The following is a 27,435-nucleotide window of genomic DNA, read 5'->3' as shown; positions in this document are numbered from 1 at the left end:
GAGGATATCTAGAATGTACTAATGTGAGAAATTATCTTCTGATTTCCTCTCTTATTCCTGAATTTTTATGAATTCAATTCAGAATTGTACTGGAAACATTCAAATTAGTCTGTGGAACTAACTTTATGATGATGTAAGAAGGGGAAAACCTTGTCACTCTTACATCAACAACTTGATTGTAGAGACACTGGTCTGGAATGTATCTAGGACCTCAAGGCAGTGATGTGGGACCAAGAAGTGCAGCAGGTGGACTTTGTTGCTGTGGCCCAGGTTGGAACCTGGCCATAAGATAAGATTAATGAAGTGAGAATGGTGTATCCAGGACCCTATAAGTGTGGAGTTCAACTCTTCTCTAATAAACCCCACCCCCACAAAAAAAAAAAAAAGAAAGCTCCAGCTTTCTTGAAGTTTGAGTTCTCTCCCTACTAGGTCTGAAAACAGTCTTTGTTCCACCTTGCCAAATTTAAGTTGGAGGCTTTAATTGCATCACCTCATTTTAAAGACATTTTTAGTTGTCTGCATTGCTTTTGCTTACTTTGGTTAACCATTGTTTAATAATGCTTGCCTCAGCTTAATAGGAGTGTAGTCTCAATTATGTTTACACCCCACCATACCAAGTTACCACTTCTATGTAAATATTTAGTGCTGTCTTAAGGTGAAACTGCATCTTTGGATTTGCTTATGCCACATTTTGATTCCTTCCTGTCACTTCTTTCAAATGCAGTTAGCATTCTAAAGTAAAAACAGAACATTTATTTTTACTGTGGATGTGAAACATATGTTGCAAGTGAAGGGTGTAAACTGCCTCAACTATCCTTATAGTAGTAAGTGGTATTGATTCCATTTCTGGGGCATGATATCTTTGTTGTTGTACCTAATACCAGGTATCACTTTGGGTATGGTTTAATTAAAATATCAAACTGTTTTCATTTCCTGCTAATTCTGTGATGGTTTTAGAAACTTCCCTTAGCAGCAGCTGATTTTCATCTTCAACAATGATTTTGGATCACATTTGAAACTGTGCAGTTTATTTATAAACTAGAATACCCACCCCATAACTATATTAATAGTATAATGTAGGAAAATGAATTGGTTTACTTTGGATTCTTGAAAGAGGTCTTACATGATCAAATTAACAGGAATTTTAATTAGCTCATTAATAAAGATAAGTATGAGTTTTGATAATTTGCAGTGTTGTAGCATATCTCATTGTTTTGGTTTCAAACCTTGTTGGGGCCCACTTTGCTTGCCCACTCAGAGCAGCTGTCTGCACTTGCTTTCATAAAGATAAAGTTTGTAGTAAGAATATAAACTGGTTTTACTTTTACCTTTTTTGGTTTGTAGTTAATACAAAGGTTGGCTTGAAAGTTCATAGGCTGACTAAGATCCTCTCATGGAATGTGACCAAATGAGGTTTATTTTTCAACATAGTCTCCCTTGCAATCTACACACTTCTTCCATCGGTGTTACTGTGCCTGGATCCCATTGGTGAACAATTTGATAAAAAAAAAGTTACCAGTAGCAGACATGACATTGTCATCACTGTGATGCTGATTCCCGGCCAAGCGTTGTTCATGTTGGGGAACATGATAGTCAGATGGGGCTAAATCAGGAAAATAGAGAAGGTGATCAGCCAGTTGAAAGCCATAGTCATGTACAGCAGCCATTAAAACCTAGGTCTTGTGTGCTAGAGCATTGTCCTGATGAAACAAGACTCCTTTCAACAGTTTTCCTGAGTGTTTGGTACTGATGACCTTTTGTTACTGCTTCAACAAGTTGGTATAGTAGTCTCCATTGATGGTGTGGCCCTTTTGAATAAACACAATGCCTTTTGCATCCTGCAAAACTGAGACCATCACCTTCCCTGCAGATGAAATGTCTTTGGCCTTCTTTAGAGCAGGTGAGGAGGAGTGTTTCCATTGCATGGATTGTCTCTTTGTCTCTGGCTCAAAGTGATAAGGCCAACACTCACCCTGGGTTAGGAAACGTTCAAGGAAACCAGCTGGATCTTCCTCAAACAATGTCAAATTTTCCCATGATGTGATCAACTTAGTGCACTTTTGATTTGGTGAAAGAAGATGTGGCACCTACTGAGCAGAAACATTTGTCATGCCAGGTTCACTGTGCAGAATATTCTCAACTCTCTCACAGGATATTCTAATAGCATTGGCTATTCGATATATAGTCAGTTGCCTACCATTCATCATGATGTAGTAAATGTGATCAATGTTTTCCTTTGTGGTGGCAGTTGCAGGACATCCAGACTTTAGGTCATCTTCAAAACTCTCCTTTCCTCTCCTAAATTTAGCTACCCACTTTCTTGCACTGTTGATAAAGCTGGAGTATCATCCCCTAATGTAGCAACCATGTCAGCATGAATGTCCTTGGTGGCTAAATCCTTTTTCTGCAGCTATTTGATAACACCATGATGCCAAATTTTGTCCTGCTACTAATTACTTTTGAGGTTATCTTTGAACAGTCAGATGTGAATTTACCTAGAAGAAACAATGCAGTTTTCAAGAAGAGTAGAAATTAATGCATGCAAGATTTCACAGCTCTAGTATCACACCTTCATAGTCAGTCTATAAACTGTATTTACCTCAATAAAACATATCTCAAGGGTTAATGTGCTGATGTAATATTCTCATAGTCAGTTCAAATCTTGTTGCTTTATCCATTGTTATGTCCCTGGCAATAATTTTTCTTTGTGTAAATATGCCTAAGAAACTATTACCACTCCTAATACCAGCTGTTTTAGAATAACATAATACTATATTGATGCTGTTGTTTATATCCTGTCTGTTCTTCTCAATCAGATCATTCATACAAAGCATTCAGTTAAAATTTCTATGCATGACCATCCTCTGGGCCTCTTTCTAAAGAGGGTGGCAGTTAGAGAATTTTAGCTGTTACATAGAAGAGGTCTTGGCTTATATTAAAAAGAAGCATAACCATTAGATGTAGTGCAATATATTTTATTTAAGAAATGCTTTAGTTTAAATACAGAACTTCTGGGTCAGTTTTGCTTAGCTCCTTTAGGTTCAAGGCACATATAGAGATGAATAATAACTGTGTTTTGACTTCATTACATACTTTCCAGACAACTTTGAAAACCAAGTTATTCTACCATAATAACAGTTGTTAGCTGGTAGGTAATAGAGTTGATGTCAGTAACAAAAAAAAAAAAAAAAAGAAACAAACAGACACTTAATTCTGTTCATTACAGCTTGGTCTAATGAAGTACCATATGGAAATAAAACTTCAATGCTGCAAGTGACAAGAACACTGTATAATTAACAATGTTTACTGTGTGACGATGAAATTCTTTCATGGACTGACTTCCTGTTCAGTCAGTTCAAATCATCTGCTGTGTTTCTAACTTTAGAAAACCTCTTTATTAATAAGTTATTTAGTCTTGGGTCAGCTTTGTTTGAACTACCCTAGGGTCAAGGACATTTCAGCTGTGATCATACCAATTTTAAGGGCATGATTTGTAGGTGCTTTGGTTGTCATTTATATCAGGTCTAGCAATCTCTCATAAGCTCCTTTATTCAAGTGATCATTGAAACTTTAATAATAAATTGGGTATTTTGTGGAATCTCTTTAAGATGAATTCTTTTTTTTTTAATTTTTTTCTTTTTAAACCTTTGTCAGAAGTTACATTTTTCAGGACCTTCAAAATGGAAGAAAGGAAGTGGTTAAGAGACATGGGTTGAATATTTGCTAGTAAATGGACTGCTAAAATCCAGGTGGTTATGTTAAAGCAGACAGTGAAGTCTACCACTGTTATTTAAGCTTCACTGGTAACAGTTAAAAGAGTTAAGGAAATAATTTGCACAAAATTGGGCTAATATAGTTATTTAAAAATATCAATGGCTGTGAAAAGAAGGGATAGACAGGAAATAAACATCAGACGGAACATGGTCTGTGAATATAGAAGATAGCGAAAATTGTTTTACAAAGCTTGAAGTGAATAGTTAAGACAGTTTAAGTTAACGATAACATATTTAGTTAGATATAAAAGATTGTTTGTAGGAAATGGACTACTTTTTTAAAGACTTCATCCAAAAAGGAAAAATGGTGCCTGAGACTATTTTTCAGGGCTTCTCAGACTCGTAAGTGGCAATTAATGTCAGACTTATTGTCAGATTAATGTCAGATTTATTCTGAATGCATGCAACTCCACTAAAGATGCTATGACCCTTGTAGTTAAAGTAAATGACAGATTGTCTTATCATCTCTAAAACGGGAATGGCTCCTTTTGTGGGACAACTACACAGTTTCTATCTTCCAAATGCCACTCACAAAGCATTGGTCAACCTGAAGCTATGGTAGTAGACATTTGTCAAAGGTGCCGCTCAGTGAGGTTGAACTCAAACTCTTAGTTGTGAAGTGAATTTCTTAACCACAAATCCACATGCTTCTGTCTAAAATATTTTGTTAGATTTTTAGATCAAAGTGAATCCATTTTATGCATGGAACAGCTGTAACAATAATAAATGTTGACTTTTGATTCAGCAGTGTTAGACAGAGAAAGAGTGTGTTATATGATCAGTTTTATGCTTGTCTATTAAATTAGTCTATTTTTTCAGAAAATCATTTAACATTTATGAGAGCATCATATTCATCATTATCTGTTTTTCAAATTACAATTGGTTTTTCAATACTGTTCAACATCCCATTCAAGTTTATATGGTATTATTATTATTATTCCTACCTCACTTGAAACATATCTGTCTACCCACCAAAAAATTAGATAATGTTTTAGTTAGTTTGTTTGTTTTGTTCATTACTACAGTATTCAGTTTATTTCAGAAATTACTGAAGTTAGAAAGAACAAAATTGTTTATCAGTGATTATACTAAAAATAAATAAATAAATAATTGGATTTAAAAAAAAAATTGCTTAAAAGCAAATTATATATGGAAATGTGGAGGCGCAATGGCCCAGTGGTTAGGGCAGTGGACTAGTGGTCATAGGATCGCAGTTTTGATTCCCAGACCAGGCGTTGTGTGTGTTTATTGAGCGAGAACACCTAAAGCTCCACAAGGCTCCGGCAGGGGATGGTGGCGAACCCTGCTGTACTCTTCCACCACAACTTTCTCTCACTCTTACTTCCTGTTTCTGTTGTGCCTGTAATTCAAAGGGTCAGCCTTGTCACACTGTGTCATGCTGAATATCCCCTGAGAACTACGTTCAGGGTACACGTGTCTGTGGAGTGCTCAGCCACTTGCACGTTAATTTCACGAGCAGGCTGTTCTGTTGAACTGAAACCCTCGACATCATAAGCGACGGAGTGCCAACAACAATATATGGAAATGCTGAGCAATGTACAGATTATGAGAAATGGAATGCAGCAACAAATGTTATAAAGCTACCTTAGATACTGTTTTCTATAAAGATGGTAGTTGACAAGAAAGCTTCATGATTGCTTGACCTGCAAGAAATACCAACCAGGTCTCTTTCAAATCACACCATAAATGGACACAATGGATAACATTGTCCTAGAGACTGTTATGGTCAGATGGTCATGGTTGACTTCCATTTTAGGTTTATTCAGTGTTGGTATAGGCTGAAACAAAAATGATAGCCATCACTTGTGAGTATAGTTTGGTAACATTTACTGTTCTTTCACTATTTATCTTAGCTATCTATGTAGTCATGAGCAGACACAATCACCCTCTTGGCCCTCCCAAGTCCAGGATTTGACAGTTGGTGGAGAGTAGGGGATGAGGCCTACATCAGCACTCAGGTGGAATCATTTTCAGCCGAGTAAACGGGAGCACTGTGAAATGAAGTACCTTGCTCGAGGGGGACAACTTGCTGTCCAGTCTGTGAATCAAACCCTTCATTTTATGTTTGTGAGCCCAACTCTGTAATCTCTAGACCCAACAGCTATATGAAACACTGACAATATATCAAAAGAAGAATTTTCTATTTTCTTTGGTTTGGTGTTTTTGTTAATATTTTATCAAATATTTCTTCTGAATAAACAGAATGGCAGTGATCGGAACTGTACATTAAACCTATTTCCTGAATCAGTGTAAATGTTATTTATTTATATTATTTTCTATGTTTGAGATGATATAAGATTTCTCTCCATATCTAACCTCATAATACTCTCAGCAGTCAAAAAAGTAAACCCAGCATGTTTCAAACCTGAAATTCTCTTTAAAATGTTACAACTTTAAAAGTGAGTAATGCTGAGAATCACTTGTTATCAGAAAATAGATCTGTTGTGGTTTCTGTCTTGAATTGCTATTTGTCCTACATACTTCATATTTTCATTTTAAATATTATGTTATCTGTCAGACTGATTGATTGATGCCTTTTGGTTATGGAAATCTAGATGATATTTAACTGTAAGGAATTTGCCTCCCTTTAATGTTTTTCATATGAATCCCAAAAGTTGATTTTAAACTTGATAAGTTGTAAATTTTGAGTTCAAGTTGTGTGAGATTTTTTTTTTATTAAAATTCTTGCTTTTTTGGTAGTATTTATTTATTTATTGTATAGTTAAGGGGAGAAGTACAGTGCCTCTTACCATGCCTTTTTAAGAAAGGCCTCTGAAACTGGGAGAAGAGGGAAAATATTCATAAATGGGAGACCTTGTCCAGGTGCTTGCAACTGAGTAAACACTCCAAAAGATACTAAAGGGTCAAACAGTAGTGTTAAACCAAACAATGGATTTGGCTTAGGCGTAGAAGTGGCTGTGTGGTAAGTAACTTGCTTGGTTCAGTCCCACTGCGTGGCACCTTGGACAAGTGTCTTCTACTATAGCCTCGGGCCGACCAAAGCCTTGTGAGTGGATTTGGTAGACGTAAACTGAAAGAAGCCCGTCGTATAAATGTGCATATATATATATATGTATGTGTGTGTATATGTTTGTTCCCCCAACATCACTTGACAACCGATGCTGGTGTGTTTTTGTCCCTGTAACTTAGCGGTTCGGCAAAAGAGACCGATAGAATAAGTACTAGGCTTACAAAGAATAAGTCCTGGGGTCGATTTGCTCGACTAAAGGCGGTGCTCCAGCATGGCCACAGTCAAATGACTGAAACAAGTAAAAGAGTAAAAGACTACTACTACTACTACTACTACTACTACTACTACTATTATTTAATTTTAAGTATATGTAAAGTTATATCATTCTGCATGTGTTTGTGTTATAATAATCATGAGGAAATTTGCAGGAAAATGCTTATACAAGATGGAATTTTTTTGTAAATTTTATTTCGGGATTTTCCTTTCTAGGATCCATTGTGAAAAGTTGTGAGATTGCTTCACGACATGCGTTGGTACGTTTTCTGGATTGTTTTGTACCCTGTTCTGTACATTCAGAAAGGCTACTCATGTCAAGGAGCATATTTCATTAACTTACAATGACCATTAAAAAAAAAAAATAAAATCATAACATTCGCTATTTGTGTTCATTTCATTCACAACAGGCAGTTTTATTTTTTTATTGGCCTCAATATCTGCAACAATATCTGGGATTAATTTATCTTTTGGTCTTGAAGAGAAGGATCTAGTCTTTTGGATGTGCTAAGAATGTGCTTTACCTGGAGTGGTTCTTAATGTCAAAATGAAACCTCAGGAAACCTGAAATTTTATGCTAGGTGAGACAGAAAGAACTCAGTTAATATATGCCACAATGGTGTAGTCTGATAAGCTACGCAGCCATGCCTGCACTGGAAATTGAATATAATCTCTAGAATTTGAGAATGATTGGTGGTCTTTAGTAAAATTAAGCAAATGCCAGAGTTATAATACTGTATTGTGAGCAGTTTCAGGCAGTCTTCATGCTTTCAAACTTTAGATATTTCCTTTCATATATTTCTGTTTTTATAACCTTTTTGTTTCTGATGTCCATAATGTTTTGCCTACAGATTGGTGAGTTAGGGTTCTCATGTTACCTCAGTTTACATATCTCTGATTTACTTCATAAAAACAACAAAGCTTAAAAGAAAACAAGTTTCCATAAAATCTATATCTGAATTATTTTTGTAAAGGCATATTTTGTGTTTTAGTTTCTGACCACTTCTAGGTCTACATCTGGATTAATTTTGTAAAGATGTAATTTAATTTCTAACCACTACTAGGTCTACATTTTCCTGTGTGTCCTGTTTTTTTTTTTTGGACAACTATGTAAAGACTCCATCATTGACTCATGAAGTAAATTATTTCAATGTTTTTTTTTTTTCGCCCGATATAACTGCTGTATTTATTGCTTTGTGATTAATTTTACTGATTCATATTTTGTTTTCCTTCCAGAATTCGGCCTCAATGTGGCCGAGAAAGGATTGATATGTGCCAAATTTGCACCGATGTTATCTATGCGGAATCTCAGCTTATCTTGGGAAAAGATAAGGCATTTACATTTGACTATGTATTTGACAGAGATACAGTTCAGAAGGATGTTTATGAAACTTGTGTACAAATGCTAGTTGAAGGGTAAGTCCTGTTTTTCTTTTCTCCATTTCCAAGTAAAAAGAAGAAAAAAAAATGGAACAGTAAACTTTCCAAACATTTTTGGAGTTGAGGTTTCATTGGTATGAATTTTTCTCCTTTTACTAGGAAGTGTTTTTTAATGCATTATGTAAATAAAAAGAGAGCACAAAAAATAAGTTTGATACATTGTAATGAATACCACTTAATTAGTTGCATAATGAGTAAGTAATTGGGGGTGGTGGTCGGGATTTTTGCTAACTGTTTACAAAATGGAAGAAAACATCTTCCTCCACTTCCCTCTAGTTTTAGATGATGAAAACATAATGTTTATCATCATCTTCTGCCCAAATAAAGGTGGGGGAGAATACATGTTCTTACAGAATTGTGCTTCACCATCAGCATTTAATGTCTGTTTTCCATGCTGGCATGGGTCAGCTGGCTTGTCAGGAACTGGCAAGCCAGGGGTAGCACCAGGTTCCATAGTCTGTTTTGGCTTGGTTTCTATGGCTGGATGCCCTTCCTAATTCCAACCATTCTTCTAACTTGCATTTAAATGGAAGACTTGATTAGACTTGCTAAGAATCGGCAGATCTAATCTTTAGAGATGTGAGAACATCAATGTTAATATTTTTAAGATAGAATTAAAGCCAGGAATTTGTGGATAGAGATTAGTTCAGATAAATTGACCTCAATATTTAACTGGTACTTTATTTTGACCTCAAAGAGATAATAAGCAAAGTTGACTTGAAAAGGAAATGAGTTCAGAATGCAAAGAACTGTAACAAATACTATCAGTAATTTTTACTGGTTTGGCTCTTTATGTCCTGTATTTGAATCCCGAGTTAACTTTATCTTTTGTCCTTCCAGGGTTCAGTAGATTTATTAAAAAGAGTACCAGTCAAATACTGGGGTTAGTTTAGTCAACTAGCTCTCCCATTCTCAAATTCCAGGCCTTGTATCTGCATTAGAAACATTGTTTGTAGTTTGGAGGATTGGCAGTCATTAGAACATTGTTCAAAATGCTTTACATTATTTGTTTCAGCTTGTTTTAAGTTCAAATCCCACTGAAGTCCACTTCACCTTTGGGGTTGATGAAATAAGTACCAGTCAGGTACTAGAACGAATGTATTGACTAATCTCTATCCTCAAATTCCTGGCATTGCATTCGTTTTAGAAACATATCATTCTCACATCTCCAAAGATCATATTTGTTAATTCCTAGCAGTTCTCACCAAGTTTTCAATTTAGATACAGTTAAGCTTCCTAGTGCAAAGACGTGTATTCTCCCCACCTCCGTATTTGGTCAGAATATGAAGCAAACATTGTGAGATGTGTTAAATATGTAAAATGAGGTCAAGCGAAAGAGTTTGTGCCAACAAGTTAATAGCTTCTAGCAATGTCTATAGGAATTTTTTTTATGTATTTAATGATGGGAATTTTCCCCTGTTTTGTTTTACTTTCTTTTTCACTTTTCAAGTCAAACATATTGTTGCTGCTCTAGAATTCCATTTATGTTTAGTTATTGAATATTGTAAAGTTATCTTGAATGAAAATTGTGGGTTGCCTTTCATGGCAATGTTTTCTCTTGCTCTAGTCATTTCCTATCAACACCCATACCTCATTTGTAACATTGTCTCATCTACCGTTGTTCTCACTGCCTTTGTTTGCCACTCCAACATTCACTCTTATCTACTTAGGATCACCTCCATTCCATCACCATACATCTGTCAGTCTCCCTTACACTCTTGTAACCTTTACCCACCCATTCCCACTTATCTCTCTCCTTCAATCCTCCCCTCTCTACTGCATTCAGCTGCTCATTGCTCTTTCTGTATTGCCAGTCATCACTTCCTTTCCCCCTGGGCCACTTCTATTGACATCTATTCCTCATTCTTATCACCTTCCCTCCTATTTATACTTACCACCCTTGTTCACCATTTACTAAATTCACTCTCCCCTTACTCTTGCAACATTTACCCATCCTTACTTCCTCATCTTCTAACTCCACACTTTCTTCTGTTCACCTTCTTGTACTCTGAGGGTATATTCCAACCTCTTGTCACCCCTCCTGTCTGTCTCTCTCTGTCTCTCTCTCTCTCTGTCTCTCTCTCTCTCTGTCTCTCTCTCTCTCTCTCTCTCTATCTCTCTCTCTCCAGCTCCATTTCAATTACTCCTATCTCCTCTATAACTACAAATCTGTTCCTGTCCCTTCCATCATACTTTAACTTCCTAACAACTTGCATAAAGCCATTTCCATCTCTATTATACTCTCATTTTGTGAAGGGAGCCCCTTAAATCTTTTAAGTTGCATGGTAACTTCACTAGTGCTGGTGCAACAAAATGGAGCCAGTGCTCTCTGCAAAATAGTTACCAATAGGAAGAATATTCGATCATTGAAACCATGCCAGATCTGAGCCACTAGTGCAATTCATGTTCCTCTGACCTGTTGGATCCTGTCACTATCCAACTTGTAACAGCATGGAAAGTGAATGTGAAATGATGACGATTGTTTGTTAAAATAGGTTTATTTATTAAAAGTAAGTTTAAAAAGAAAAATGGATCATTAACATCCAGGGTGGAGGTGAATCTATTTATAGTGAAAAAATACAAATTTATCTTGAAAATGAAGAGGACTTCAAGTTTCGTCTAATGACTTTTTCAACCTCAAAAATTTGAGGTCTCAGTGAACTTGATAAATATTCCCACATGTATGTAATCTTTATCGTCATGTATGTATATGTATATCTTTAGATGAAAAGTTGGGAAAGTAGTATAAGTGAAAGATGTAGGATATTCTCTCCATAACAGCTATATTGATGGATACTGTTTATCTGACCAGTCATTGTTCTTAGGAAGATGTAGGTTGACTGTCAGTTGTCACATGAGGAAATTGTTTTTTAAAACTATTATGTAAATCTAACATTCTTTCTAAAAATATTTGCCAAGTGTTTGGAATGAGTCCAATCTCATAACTGTTTTATTTTCACTTACTGTTTAGTTCCAGAGTTCTGACCACACTGATCTCTGATCAAAAGCATGCTAGCCATGACTGCTCCATCTTTTTTTTTTTTGTTTCTCAGAACCGCTAAATATAGGATCACATCCAATGTTTTCATTTGAGATTGTGGTTTGATGTGATTTAAAGGAAATTTGGTTGCCATTTCACAGTCGTATACACATTTAAAATGAATATGAACACTGGCATTTTAATCTAAAGTTGTTTCACATGCATATATTCGATTTAGATGCTATTTCTAGTATGTTGAATAGCTGCATTGAGGCTTCCTCAGTTGTTGACATGCTTTCTACAAATTGTTGGTCCTCCTCTTGTCACAAAAAAAAAAAAAAAAAACTTAAAATTTTCTCCTAAATGGAAACGAAGCATAAATATATCATTGGTTGAAATTTGAATTTACTCTTTGTCTAATCCTTGCTGGCCTGAATTGAACTGCAATTTCCTGGAACTACTTTCCTACTTATATTTTGTTTATAAGCATCAACCTAGAACATGATGAATGCCATTAACTTCAATTTGGGAAGACTTTATGAACTCTGTTATCAATGCTTATGTAGGATGTTTACATAAAATAAAGTAAACAAAATTTAGTACTCTAACTTTATTGCATGTGTATAAAATCAGATATAAAATTAAAGAAAGTCTGCTTACTACCAGATTAGTAATTTATTTTTTGAAAAAGTAAAAATTACTAAAACTATGATTGGAATGTTTGAATATGCAAATAGATTGGATTGGGAATAGATAACTATGGGTAAATTGAAAAAAATAGGGAAATGTATGTAAACACGTGGTATAGTTTTAAAAACAGGTTTATAAATCAATATTACAATGTATTGGTGAGTAAATACAAAGTATATATAGTATAGGAGTAAGAATTGAGATGATTGCTATATATATTATGCATTTACCTATGTTGACACTAAATGATGTATGAAAAGCTGTGTAAATATATAACATTCTTCAGTGTGGTTGAACGAGTATGGATGACAAAAATCCAGCTAAAGCTTGGGAGATTGACATAAATTTTTCAGAATGCATCCACTATTGAGGGACTGTTGTGTAAGACTTTTTGGTTTTTCATTCTTGATGATGCTTTGTACAGACAAATATTTGTCCACCTTACACAATAAGGCATACCTTGGTGTAATGAGGTCAGGTTTTGTAAACAAACCGAAGTGAGGAGGGGGAGCACGACCAAATTTAATGGGAAAGCAAATTGTCTTGGTTGACTTTTGAGAGAAAACATCTGTGGGCACACATGATTGTGGACACCAACGTGCAGTGTGCACGTGTCAAGGCATGAAATGAATTATCAAGAGCTGTGTAGTAAATACTGGTGCTATTATGTTGTTCAAAAAGCCAGAGTAAACCAACCCTCGAAGTCTGTTATTGCTTTCTTCATAGAGTGGCTCTAATTGGTTCTATTTGCTCTTTGTTCAGGTGTCAGTGTCATTCCCTTCGCCTTGTTTTTATCTCTTCATTAGCCAATCTTCTTAAAACTGCCAAGAGAATTGTCCTAAAATTGTTGCCTTCATGAATGATATCTCCAGACCATCAAAGCTTGGCCCTGAAATATTTGATTTGATATTTGGAGAGATAATTATTTATAAGACCTGATCAGTCCCTTAAGGATTGAATGTGGAGCTATTACAAATCCAGATTTTTCAGTCATACTGGAACATGACAAAAACTATAGCATTACATACCTTGAATTTATTAGAAAGATGAATGTCTTTCTGTGACGGGACTTTGTAGAGTCAACTTGGCACTTGATTTGCATTTAGGTCCTACCTGCAATCCTGTCTTTCAAAGCATTTTGCTGATAGTAATGTTTGCTACTGTGGGATGCAGTGTGCTGATTGTTTGGTAAAACACATTTGATCCTTTATGGTACTTCATAACAATTCTTAAAATGGTTTTTCAGGATGCCAGAGTTAATGGAAGTAGTATTTCAGGAGTATTTCTCTTCATAATTTTTGCAGCAAGATGCATCAAACAATATACAGTAGGCCATCCATTATGAAAAATATTGGGGTACATATATGGCCTTGTTTGACCCCTCAGAAGATTCAACATCTAAGCATCTTTTTGTTGGTATGCAGAAGAATTGTACATCCGAATTTGTTTGCCATCTTCCTGGAACTTTCTGTTGTGTCAAATATCTTAGTGCCACCAATGAAACCAGAGTGGTTCATGGTCTGCTCGCGCGTGCGTGCGTGCGTGCGTGCGTGTGTGTGCGCGCGCGTGTGTGTGTGCGCGTGGGTGTAAAGGTTGCCATTGGTTTCATGTTAAGAAAAATATCTTAATATCTTGACAATTTTTCAAGCTGGTCACATAGGAATGATGTTTGTCTGAGCACGCATTCTTGTTGTTTGGCATTTACGTATATTCATGTTTTAATCACCAGTCTTGCAGAAAGGACCTTACCTCATGGCCTTCACAACCCTCTCAAGACTTGTGAGATTGACTGATATTTTTCTTGCATAACCTTCAAGTCGATGGCTGAGGAAAAGCAAGAGCAGGGATGGATTTTGTAAAGGTTGACATCCTCGTCAGGAAGCACTAGATAAATGGTTTGCACAAGGCTTCAGTGGGGGTGAAAATATGGGTAAGAAGAGATGAGTAATTAGGTGGGTTTAAGTGAATTGACATGAAATCTTTTGGAGGAGCACAGGCAATTGTAGAGGTGTTAAAAAAGATAGTGATCAGACATTAGATTTGAAGTTCAGAGGTTGCAGTATGCTGAGGGATGAGTTAATGCCAATCAGATGTGATTTAAGATTTATGTGTGTATATATATATATATATATATATAGGAAAATGAAGAATAAGGCAGAATGCTAAACTGGAAGCATATTTTAATAAAGATTTCTAACCGGCTTTCATTGCGAAGCAAATTTTCAAGAAGGAGAATGAAAATGTTTTTTACAAAGAAGTACAAAATGAAGAAAATAATATATAAAAAAAATTAATATATAAAAAATAAATATACCGATACATTATATTGTCTTTGAGCTTTTGAAATTCATTGGTAGTCCATGTATAAATGGTTGGAAAAATAAGGATGCATGAGAGTTGTGTTAGGTTTAAAAAAAGGGTTAAAAGTTTGTGTTAAGCAGGAAGTGTGGTGTCAAAACAGGAAGTGTGTGTAAGGGGAGACAAATGTTTTTAGTTGGAGTTATGAACTCTTTTTCAACAGGAAGTTTGTCTGTTCTTCCTGTTGAAAAAGAGTTCATAACTCCAACTAAAAACATTTGTCTCCCCTTACACACACTTCCTGTTTTGACACCACACTTCCTGCTTAACACAAACTTTTAACATTTTTTTAAAACCTAACACAACTCTCAATTCTCATGCATCCTTATTTTTCTAATCATGAACTACCATTGAACTTCAAAAGCTCAGACAATATAATGTATCGGTATATTTATTTTTTTATATATTAATTTTTTTTATATATTATTTTCATTTTGTACTTCTTTGTAAAAAAAGCATTTTCATTCTCCTTCTTGAAAATTTGCTTCGCAATGAAAGCTGGTAAGAAATCTTTATTAAAATATGCTGCCAGTTTAGCATTCTGCCTTATTCTTCATTTTCCTATTATTTCTCCACGTGCGGTTAACACAACCCCACTATTTACTGACACACACATATATATATATATATATATATATGTATGTATGTATATCTGACTGTAATAGTTCATTATAGGTCTTGCATGGGATCCACAATGGAGTTCTGTTAATAACAAGGAAATATTTCATGATAATATCTTTCTTTCTCATGACAAACAAACAAATTCTTCTTTTGAACTGTATATATTGAGTCTGTCCATATCATGTTCAAGAATTTTCTGGATTATCATTTGCTGTCTATACTTTCTTTTTGTAACTATCTACTTACTTGTCTACTTGTGTTTCTTTTTATTATAGATTACTATCTTTTATAATAAATTACTAACTGTACTTGTGTTTCTTTTTATAATAAACTATCTTCGTATTTGGAAGCTTTTCTCATTCTAATTATGATTTTAGAATATTTCCTTTCTTGCTAATAACTTAATCTTTTAGCTAATTCATCATCTTCATCATTTAACAGCTTCTTTACATGTTGGATTGGGCTGGCCAGGGCATCACTATCTGAGTCGGTTCTTATTTGGATTAACTGCCATCTTAGATCTGTTGGTAATCACTCCTCATTTGAAATTCATCCATAGTAAGGATTTAATACTAATTGTTTGTTAAGTAATGGCTGGTCAAATTCTTATAGAAAGTTTAAATGTCAGTTAAAGTAGCATTATTGTCTGCTAATATCAACTTTATCTTTTGATTGTTGTTTCTGATTGCAGCTATAGGAGCAGTTATAACTGTATAGTTAATTCATTTTGCAATTATGAGTTTAGTCCCACAATGTGGGTCTATGGATTCCTATCTCATTAGGAGTAAGTTTATCACTCAAGAACAGCTAGCTCATTGACCAAAAATTTTGGATTACTTGAGCAATACACTGAATCTGTGACATGGTTTAGCACCATTACTTGGTTCTTGGGTGTCTTTATCAGAGTCCCATTCTGTTGAAATCATTCAGGCCAGGTCTCCTGTCTGAGGACAACTAGGTATCGAGTTTCCTGCTGCAGTAATGTGTATAGAGGGTTCTTTTTTTCCATTTTATGGAAGGAGGCTAAAAGAAAAAGTCATGAATGCTATTCTTCCTATCTATCAAAATGTTACCAAACAAGACAAGAATGAGACAAAATTAGGTTGTTTTTTTTTTAATCAGAAACATTACTTCTTGTTTGACCCAACAACTGAAAAAATAGAGATTACTTGTGGTCCATCAAGCAGATAAGTTATATTTAATTTCCAGTGATGTTGATATTGTCCCAGATATTAGCTGCCCTCTACTGTAATGTTCTTGTGATTCATGTAATGCTAGTAGAGGGCATACTACATGTCACATTATTAGATAACACTGTAGTGTAGCAAGGGACATACAGCTTGTGACAATGATTGACATTAACATAATCATGTCAGTTGGGGGCTACATATCTCAATGACATAATAATTGTTTAGTATTAAGACGCATCACATGCACAATAATGAATGATAATATTGTGGTGCTAGTAGGAGACGTATCATAATGGTAGATATAATGTAATTTCTAATTGTGTAGTGTGGCTGTACTAACTACATGTCATTGTGGATTAGAAGAAATATATAATAATCTTGTTTTTGTAGGTTTTAGTCAGCTTTTTCTTCCGAAAATAATTTTTGCTTTTATTGTTTTAAATCTGTATTTATTGCTTTACACTGGTTGTCAGTTCCTTTTTATATTTTATGTGACTTCTATTTCTCTGTGTGGTGTTCTTGTTAACGTAAGTTGGTTTAGTTCTTAGTTGAGTAGTTGATCTTTTGAAGTTAATATCAAATGAAAATTATCTGAATAGATCTTAACTATGGAGTTGGAACTAAAGTGCATCATCATTTCTTTAATCACCTATTACTATCAACATCTTACTATAAACTGTTTATTTACTTTCCCTTCTGTAATCAATAGTGTTGACACATTATACCTGTATAAAGTTACAAAATGTAGTACCTGAAGGTGACTCAGGGAAGATTATGTACGAGTCTACAAAGGTGACAGTGTCTATAAACTTTTCACATCTAACTTATATTAAAATATAGTGTAATTGAAAGCTGATATTGATATCTTTCCTGTCTTTGTAATGTTCTAGATAATGACAAATAAATCCTTTATGTCCTTGCTTCTTGTCCAACAATGCTGGTTTCCTATATCGTTTCATGATTTAACAGTTTATGAGAAATTTAATTCTCCCAAGTTGGCATAGGCTTCTGAATGAATAGTGTGTGTGTGTAAAACGACCATGATACACAATAGTAACTAACATATGAGTCTACTTTGGAGGTTTTGATTAATCTTGAAACAACCTCAAATTGAATGCTGACCTAATAAAAAATGTTCTCTGTATATTCATGCACACAATGTGAGGGGTCCCACTACACAGCACCTAGGATAATTTTCTATGATAGCCCAAGGCCAAACAATGCTGTGGGAGAGAATTTGGTAGACGGGAACAGCTGTAAGCTTGTCATGTGTGTGTCTGCCAATGTGCATATGATTATATTCCATACGGTTTCTGCTTAAGCCAAGCAGTGGTTATTTTGGTACTGTGTGCTACTGGACTTGAAGTTTCACATCACCAAATAGTCTCTGTTGACAAAATCTATGAAATGCTGCATGATTTCTTGGTAGACTGCTGTGTTGGTTGTTACCCTGAACAAACATAGTGGTCAAATACCTGCATATGACATGCAACTCTAAACCATCAATCTCTGTATGTTTGCAAGAGTTTGACCTGAGACTTCAAACAGTTGGGATTCTGTTCTTCTCTTGCCCTCCTTCAAATATATATATACATATATATATATATATATATATATATATATATATATAGATGTATATATAAAGAAAATGAGATGACAAAGGAATAAACAATTATGAACCTCATTAGCTTACAGTTGTTTCTGCTGTAAAATGCACTAGACTCATAATTGAGTGCATGAGTAAAACCTTATAGCTTCATCAGAGCTTCTAATGAATATTGCAATGCTAAAGTGATAAATATGTGGGTGTGGGTGTGTGTGTGTGTGGGGGGTGTGTGTGGGGGTGTGTGTGTGTGCATATATATATATATATATATATAATCATGATCATTGTTTAATGTCTTCCTTCTGTGCTGGCATAAATTAGATGTATAGATTGTAAGTGGATATTGGTATATATGTGTGTAATGTGATAAATTTTGTCCAGTAAAACCTACTCCAGATATCACTGAAAGCATATTTTTAGTTAAGCACAGTTATTATTACTACATAATTCTCTCCTGTGTACCTGAACAATGTTAAAATTCACTGATGTATCAAAACACACAAATATTTACTTTTTTGTTTTGCTAAAATGTGTTTTGCTCCACCCAGTTTTTAAGTAAATTTTATTTTTAAAGCTAGAATAGATAAAACTATTTTTCCTTGTATTTATATATTTTTTAAGCATTCCTGACAAGATTAATACCCCTGTCCTACAGCTATACCACATAGATGACTATTACAGTAATTGCTATCCATCCGTTGGGATGTACAATTTTCCTGTTTGCTTAGTTAATTGTTTTCTTTTTTACTTAATCTATTTATTTAAAGCAAACTTATTGTTCTGCTATAATTTGCTTATTTCTTTTATACTTTTTATTATCTCCATTGGATAAATGAAGTAGGTTTTAGTTTTATGAATGTTTAATGTAACAAAAATTTGGAAGAATACACCAATAAGAAAGCTAGTCTTTATAGTGAGCCCGCTCTCGTTTTTAAAAAATTCCATTTAGCGTAAAGGTTATTTAAAAATTCTGTTTCAAAAATACATAAGTATTAAGTGTGTGAACGGAGGGGGATAGAAAAGAGAAAGAAAAGAAAAAAGTGACATGGATATTTTGTAGTCAGTTCTAGCTTTTGTTTAATTCTGAACGACTGTTCACATGGCAGCTGTGGAAATTTCATTTGATAAAAATGTGACGAGGAGAATAAGAATTAAGAGTGGATGGTAGATGAAGGAATGTTTTGCTCCACAGCTAGTATGTCTGAAGTTACTTCATAAGAATAGCCTGTCCTAATTAGTGACTACATACTCATGCACTGTTGTTGACTTGTACATCTTGACATACGTGATATTTTTGTCTTTGGTATTTGAACTCTAAAGTTTTAAAAGCACAGTCCTGGATTATTATACAAACAATTTTTTTTTATGAAATGAGTTTATAAAAGTCTATCTAGTTTAGGATATCTAAACTGTAATCTTATCACTTGTTTGAGTAAGATTTATTTCCAATGTATATATATTGACTGTAGTGTGGGTTAAACAGGTCTATATCATTCCACATGTCTTATGTCTTATAATTTTTGATTCCTGCTCCCTCTAATTGACCAAGCCAGGCTAGGATGTTATCCAATTTTTCAATTTGTTGTGTAACTTGTCTCTGCTATCCTATCCTATATCTGTTACTTTAGTCTGGTTGATAAAATTATAACGGTATCCACTATAAGGATAGGTTAGTTGGATATGATTAGTATTTTATAGTTGTAATTGTATCTGCAATGCTGACTGGCTATTGGATATGGTCAGTTTCATTGTTTTAATTTTGTCCATAATGAGCACCAGTTTAGGTCAATGTGGTCAATGCTTGGTAGTTGTAATGGTGTCCACAGTGAGGGCAATCTTGGTGGATGTGGTCAGTGTTTGGAAGTCATAATGGTGTCCTCAAAGAAAACAAGGAAGAGGAATATGTAGTCACCTAATAGCTTATACGTGAAAGCCTGGTTCAGTAATAAAAAGCATAATGTGAGACAAACCTTCCTAGCCTCAAGACATCAGCTAATATTTCAAACACATGTTCATAAAAGTGTTCTTAATTTAAGACGAATGAGCATCAAATGTTGCCTAACTACTACTACTCCTCAGGACACTATTTATCAAGTCCGTTTATACACCCACAACCTCCCTCTGCTATCATATATTCCTGTTCACTGCATGCAACACTTCTCATCATAGTGTAAACATCAAGTTATACTGACATGAATTTTATATATGTCTTCTTCATAAGCTTCAAGATATACTTGTATATGAACATGATATATATATGGAAAATGTCTCTTTGAGAACAGATAAATTATAGCACTCGACATGGAATACAAAAAGGAGGCTGCTAGAAATAGCAGCCAAATTTTTCTCAAGCCACATCTTACATTATAAATACAGGAGGAGGAGATACTAAAAAATATAGTCCTACATATTCTTGAAAAGACAAGATGGTCACAACTGGAATCATCATCATCATCGTTTAACGTCTGCTTTCCATGCTAGCATGGGCTGGACGATTTGACTGAGGACTGGTGAACCAGATGGCTACACCAGGCTCCAATCTGATTTGGCAGAGTTTCTACAGCTGGATGCCCTTCCTAATGCCAACCACTCCGAGAGTGTAGTGGGAGCTTTTATGTGCCACCGGCATGAAGCCCAGTCAGGCGGTACTGGCAACGGCCACGCTCGAAATGGTGTATTTTACGTGCCACCTGCACAGGAGCCAGTCCAGCGGTACTGGCAATGAACTCGCTCGAATGTCTTTTCACGTGCCACTGGCACAAGTGCCAGGAAGGCGATGGCGATCTCATTGATCAGGGTTGACATTGGGTTAAATATTTTTATCCTAACTCAACATAACCATAAGAAGTCAAACAATTAAGATAACCTATACATCATTACCACAATGATTTTCATGTAGCGTGCACTTTGATATTCACACACATACACATGCATTCAAGGGGCATAAAACCTGAACCTCATACAACTAAATTCATTAGTACAACCTTTACTAGTATATTAACATGTAAGGTATAATACATATCATAATGTCCTCTAGTTACAGAAAATCTTAAAACTGAATCCCTTACAACTAAATTTGTTGGTACAACATTCAAGCAAAAATGAAGAAACCTCACTATTAACAATAGGTTACAAACAGTTCATAAACTTTACCAGAGACTAAACAGCTTTATTTTGAACTCAATCTTTCCTCACTAGCTTAATAAAAGTACCAGTTGAAATAATACACTTCGCCTTATGAAAAGTAACATTAATATAGATCACCTAGTTTAGTTCTGATGTATTCACGAATGCTATTAGTTGCAGGTAAACTGTATAATGTAGTTAGACTGAATTTTTTTGTATATATATTTTCTTTGAATGAAATTTGAAGCATTGGTTTTCTTACATTAACTGGCTTCCAACATGAAATAGGTTCTTTGTTCCACTTATAACTTTTATAAAGATGAAAAAAAAAAGCTAATTTTTCAATACTGTTTCCTCATTTAATATTGGTTTTGTTATCCTATTAAGGAAATAGAACAAATGGACAAAGGTAACATGGACTCTTTCAAGGCAGCTTGTCCAGGAGGGCAGTGACTCTGGATAACAACTGATAAATGGTAGTGGGAACTTATTGCTTTTGCTATAAACATTTCTAATGCTGGCAGGATGTTAAAATGCATCCAATTCCTGATGAAAAGTAGTTGGAGAATGAAAGAGCATCCAACCACAAAGCCATACTAAAACCAATTCATAAACAACAATGAGGTTGATTGGTTTTCTCTGTTGCTCTTGCCAGATCATAAATGAGTGTGAACAACACATGTTCAACCTATGCAAGCATGGAAAAAAAAAAAAGTGGATGTTGTCCATTAATTCAATCTCCTTATATTTTTCTTTGTATTCAATGAATGTTACAATTTATTTTTGTCTGATCTTTTCAGCTTAAGGCACTGATTATGCCAGTTAAAATTTATTTGTTGAAAAATTCAGTGTTGTAAGATTTATTTATAAGATGGCTACTTCAATAATTTTAATATAAGTACTACACTTAAGGTGGGGAGCTGGTAGAATCGTTAGCATGCTGGGCAAAATGCTTAGTGGCATTTCATCCATCCTTATGTTCTGAGTTCAAATTCCTCTGAGCTCGACTTTGCCTTTCATCCTTTCAGGGTTAATAAAACAGGTACTAGTTGAGCACTGGGGTTGATATAATTGACTTACCCCTCCCCCTGAACTTGCTGATCTTCTGCTAAAATTTGAAACCATTGTTAATACTACATTTTATTCACTATGAATATCTTATCAAGCACAATGAGATTCAGTGATTATCCCCAGTATTACTGTTTAATTGTATAACCTTAAAATGGGTTTTACTTTAAGATAAGTGAAGTGTGTGTGTGGGTGTGGGTGTGTGATAATATTTAAAAAACAGGCCCATTTAACTATAATTTCTTAACTATAGTGAACCAATCCTTGATATGGATCTGTTAGTGATTACCATTCTTATGTTTCTGTAATAATGCAGTAATTGTTTAAATTTTTTTTTGTTTTACTTATGTCATCTACTTTGTAATTGTTTACTGTTGTAATCCTTTCTGAATATTTTATTTTTTGTGTTGTCAACCATGTTTGAGTAGTGCTATGATATAACTCCTTAAAACATTTTAGTGACCTGCAAGCTTTGACCTTGAAGATGCTTCATTTTAGTTTGTTGAGTCCATGTTGCACATTGTACTATGCTGTGGCTTGCTTCATAATGTGTAGAGAACACGTTACATTTATTCCATTATCTTGTCCTGATCTTAAATTGAAAACTAATTGACTGACTGAAAAGAGTTTGCTGATGTATTGTGTATGCAATTCCCTGGAGCTAGTTCACAACCTAGAACAGTTTTGACCTAATCTGTGCTTAATGTGTGTGGTTTGTCTTTCTACTAATTAAATGGGAATGATATATTTTAGTTTCTTTTATGAGCATTGATAAAAATCTATTTTATTAATTTAATTATTGGTTTAGATACAAAAATAGATTTGAAGTACTTTCAAAACTATTACAAAAAGACCTATATTTCTATCTTTCATTTTTCTTTCTTTGCAGATGTTTTGAAGGTTACAATGCAACAGTATTTGCCTATGGCCAGGTAAAGTCACAACCTTATTCTTTGATATGATCAATCTTTATAAATTGTTATATGAACCTGTTTAATTACTACTGTTTTAAAAACAAGTGTATTTAAATGGGTTTCCTGACTTGTAAGCATTTGTAGCCAATCTTGTCTCTCATTAACCTCCTGGCCTTTCTGATTTAGTTTACATGACCTCACTGTAGGCTGTAATGCACTGAAAATGATGCTTCACCTTCAGTCTCTTTACAATGCCACTCCATCTATTTTCAGCCCATTCACTTAATTGTTATTCTTGTTACGTCAAGTGCTCTCTTTATTTACTGTCTGTCTGTCTGTGTGCCTGTCTCTCTTTCTCTGCATGCATATTTAACAATGTTGATACACTATTAAAACTTCAAAATTCTCTGGCAAATTATTTATAATTATGTCAAGCCTTTCATCTGTCTATAAGTTTGTAGATTCAGCAATTAATTCTATTTTTTACTCTTGAATTCAAAGAACATTGGGAACATGTTACACATGTACTTCAGATTTAAATAGAGATGTTTCATTAAACCATTGCAGATTCAATAGATCTGCAAATTCTTGTGTACTCCAACATTTTCCAACCTTTCTTGCTGAATAGCCACCTAATTGGATATGTTTGGTCCCTACCAATTTTACCTTTATAGAATAATATTAGTGGCTGTAATTAAAATATAATTACTATTTTACTTATAATGGTTTGCTTAAAATGATTAAAATAATAATGTAGTAGGCTTTGCTAATAATTAAAATAATGCTGACATTGTTATTAATATTACTAAAATATGAATTATTAACATTTTAGACATTGTTTATTAATATAAATAAAATATTTTTTACTCCTACAATTAATACTATCTCCATTGTTGATGACCAGCAAGTTATGCAATATTTGATTCCAGTTTTCATAAATGTTATTAATCTTCAAGCTGTACTACTTCCATACAGCTTTTATACTTGGTCAAAATTTGGGTTACTGCACTAAAATATTTCACCACTAGATAGAGAGCAGAAAAGCAATAGAAAAGTAGTTTGGCTTCATTCCATAATAAAGGAAAGGTCATACTGCATTGTAACCACATTTCACACACATTTTGATTAAAAAAAAAAATTTCAATCTTTATTTATTTGTGGATAGGATATTGTTTACCTTTGTGGCTGTGTGGTAAGAAGCTTCCTTCACAACCACACAGTTTTGGGGTTCAGTAACAGTGTGTGTCACCATGGGCGAGTGTCTTCTACTATAGCCTTGAACCAACCAAAGGCTTGTAAGTAGATTTAGCAGATGAAAACTGAAAGAAGCCCATCGTGTGTGAATGTCTTTGTTTGTCCCCCTCCATCGCCTGATGAATTTGTCACCATAACTTAGCAGTTCAGCAAAAGAGATTGATAGAATAAGTACCAGACTTAAGATAAAAATAATTACTGATATTGATTTGTTTGACTAAAATTATCCAAGAATGGCTGCAGTCTAATGACCGAAACCAGTAAAAGATGAAATTTATTTTTGTCATTTTGTAACTCAAAGATGACCTCATACAGTTGAATTTTTAAAGATCTATTTTGCTCACATCGTTTTTTTCTTCTTTTGTTGTTGTTTACTCAGTCAAGATTTCTCAATTCAAAAACTCATTAATTCTTGTCTCAGGCATCTTCCAAGTATTGTAGATGTACACAGTTGGTCCTCAGATTATTATCTGTAAATTGTGAAGGAAATTGATAGAGGTAGCTCCCTTTTACCAAAGTCTTCGTTAGTTAGTTCCTTGGTTTATAATCTATTTCTTCCAAACTAGCATAGTTTAAATATGGCGCGTTATTTGAAGCAGGGTTTTAAAGCCAGATGTTCTTTTTGCTGCCAATGCTTACCTGCTTTTTCAAGTAAGGAGTTGTTTTTTTCTTCTTTTATCCTAGAAGTCTTTAAAAGCATAGAGCAACTGGTCATAATGTCCACACAAAATATCAACATCACTACTTTCTTGCTGAAGTAGTGACAAGCGTAGAATCTCTACATTTACGCATGCGCTAGCTCACTTGGTTTCCATCTAACAGATTAACTAAGAAGTTGGTGAAGCTGGTGCTATAGTAGAAAAGCACAAACTCAAGAAGTCACTCAATGGGACTGGACATCAAATAATATGACTTCAAAGTGAACAGTTTAATTTGTTGACTGCATTCTTAACATGTTTTAGATTAAAACTGTTCCCTTGTAGTTGGAAATTCAGCCTCCATCATTTTCTGTAGCTGTAATATTACTTTATATATACTTTTCCAAAAAATTCTTCTTCAGACATTTCATAGCTTCATTAGTTATTTTCTCAGAAAGGACACAAGTTATTGGTGATCTGCAGGTAGACAAATATTTACATATTGCAAGAAATAATTTATTTTGTTGGATTGTTTTACTGGAGCTATAATCACCATTTTCCAGCTTGTTCATAATGGTAAGAAATATCTAAAATTTAAAAGGAAAATTCTTGATATTCAATATTGAAAACAAATATTTTACAAAAAATTCATGTAAAAATGTAAAGATTTGTAAATTTCATACATAGAAAGTTTAACTTAAATAGCCCACAACAATGATGTGATAGTTTGATGAAAGAATAAATTTTGTATTTGTGGTTTTTATGAGACATTGTTTTGAATGAATGTTAACAGAGGAATAATTAAAAATGAAAATGTATTTGAAAACTGTCATAACAAGAAAGAAACTAAAACTATGTAATGGACAGTACATTTACCTTATTTAATGTATTGTCAGCTTGAACCAGCAGGGCTAGACCAAAGGGACGGTATTTCCATTCCATGGTGGTTGGTCCCTCATTTAGGATACCTCATGCTGTGACACCTACTCCAGCAACAATTTGATGTGCTTGGCTTATTCTGTTACCAGCCTAGGCTCTGCTGCTCATCAGGTTGAGGGGCAAACTATCAAAATATCGGTCACTCTCTGACAGGTTTATGGTTGAACTTGTGGCAGTGGAGATCTCTGGCGTTCTCGGCTCCTGGACCATATTCATGCTTACTGTTATTGGGGCAGAGATGGCCTTCCACAAGTGTGAGTCCCGTGAATCAGAGTTGCTATTCCAGTGCATCTCTCTCGCCATCCTCTGGGGCAACATCTTTTCCATTTTGTCTGCTGGGACCATGAAGCTGTCTGAATTGCAGGAAATTGTACATACCACGACTCAATGTAAAGTTACTCCAGCTAGCACTATCATGCAACCTTGATCATACTCTTTTCTTTTTCTATGTATCTCTGTTGTATGTATAAATCATACAGGGAAAAATTGTACTTTCTTATTGAATGTGTTGTAAAGAGAAACAATTACTGTGAAACAGATCCTATTCAACTCAAAAAGTCGACTTCAGTGTTTGAGTTCACAGGTTTATGCATGACCATGTTTATTACATTTGTGGTGATCAGCTTTCAACCAAAGGTATACTGTATGGTATCTGGGTCAGAAGTGACAGCGATTGCATAATATGATCCAGTTGATTTCCACAGCACCGTAATATTGTTTTGAAGATGTGTGGCTTAGTGGTTAGGGTGTTCTGCTCATAGTCAATATGGCTGGGAGTTTGATTCCTGATGGTACGTCGTGTCCTCAAGCAAGACACTTCATTTCATGTTGCTCCAGCCTGCTCATCTGGACAAGAATTGTACCTGTAATTCAAAGGGCCAGCTTTGTCACATTCTGTGTCATACTGAATCTCTCTTAGAACAACATCAAAGGTATGCATGTCTGTTGAATGGTCAGCCACTTGCACATTGATTCCATGAGCTGGCTGTTCTGTTGACTGGATCAACTTGAACCCTTATTGTAATATCATTTTCCTCACTGTCACTTTCATGTCTCATAAAGCCCTCTTTGTGGAGGGTAGTGTCAACCCACTTTAGAATCTGATCTAAATCAATGTGGATACTCTATCTTCATAGGACATTGGAACAGATGTTATTGTTGTTTTTTTTTTTTCTTTCTAGGAAAATCTTAACAACTTGATAATTAGTTATTTTTCTGTATTTGCTACACTGCTATTTAGTCCCATCCCTATACTGGTATTTCTTCATCCCCCCTCCCCAATTTTTCCCTTATTGCTTAGTCAGAATAGGAAGTGCTGTACTCACGACCTTTGCAAGGCCTCTGATACTTAGGAGTTGGGGGCTGAGGAGTAGGAGAGCTGAGGGAGGAAGGACATCAAGATATTAAGTTATCCTCAGATCAGAGACCTCCATGGAGTTCTTTTTCAAATGAATGGGCTTTTATAAAGACTCCCAAGGACAAGGTGGTGATATGAAACTGGATGACAAATAAATTTTAAGCTTAACAATTGACTTGTTAGAAATAACAGCCAAACATCCATCAATTCACAAAC

General features: G+C 34.7%; 1 protein-coding gene and 1 long non-coding RNA gene across 16 annotated transcripts in view; one reads left to right on the top strand and one right to left on the bottom strand.

Annotated features, from left to right (window-relative positions):
* The window catches only part of LOC106873190 (kinesin-like protein KIF21A), a 194,750-nt gene that overhangs the window by 28,411 nt on the left and 138,904 nt on the right, over window positions 1-27,435 (top strand). For all 15 annotated transcript variants that reach the window (XM_052969489.2, XM_089355273.1, XM_089355278.1 and 12 more), the window contains exons 2-3: window positions 8,275-8,454; window positions 23,007-23,049. In XM_052969489.2, coding sequence (XP_052825449.1) covers window positions 8,275-8,454; window positions 23,007-23,049 — 223 coding nt within the window. The remainder of the gene's footprint in view (window positions 1-8,274; window positions 8,455-23,006; window positions 23,050-27,435) is intronic.
* Window positions 23,855-27,090, bottom strand: LOC149134692 (uncharacterized). The gene is made up of 2 exons (XR_016242626.1): window positions 25,800-27,090; window positions 23,855-25,510 (listed from the first exon to the last, which is right to left on the bottom strand). It is a non-coding gene; the product is annotated as an uncharacterized LOC149134692 (long non-coding RNA).

Source organism: Octopus bimaculoides, chromosome 7 (assembly GCF_046866305.1).
Source record: "Octopus bimaculoides isolate indiv1 chromosome 7, ASM4686630v1, whole genome shotgun sequence".
NCBI lineage: Eukaryota > Metazoa > Mollusca > Cephalopoda > Octopoda > Octopodidae > Octopus > Octopus bimaculoides.
Note: the sequence above shows the minus strand (reverse complement) of the source record. Positions and strands in the feature narration are given on the sequence as shown.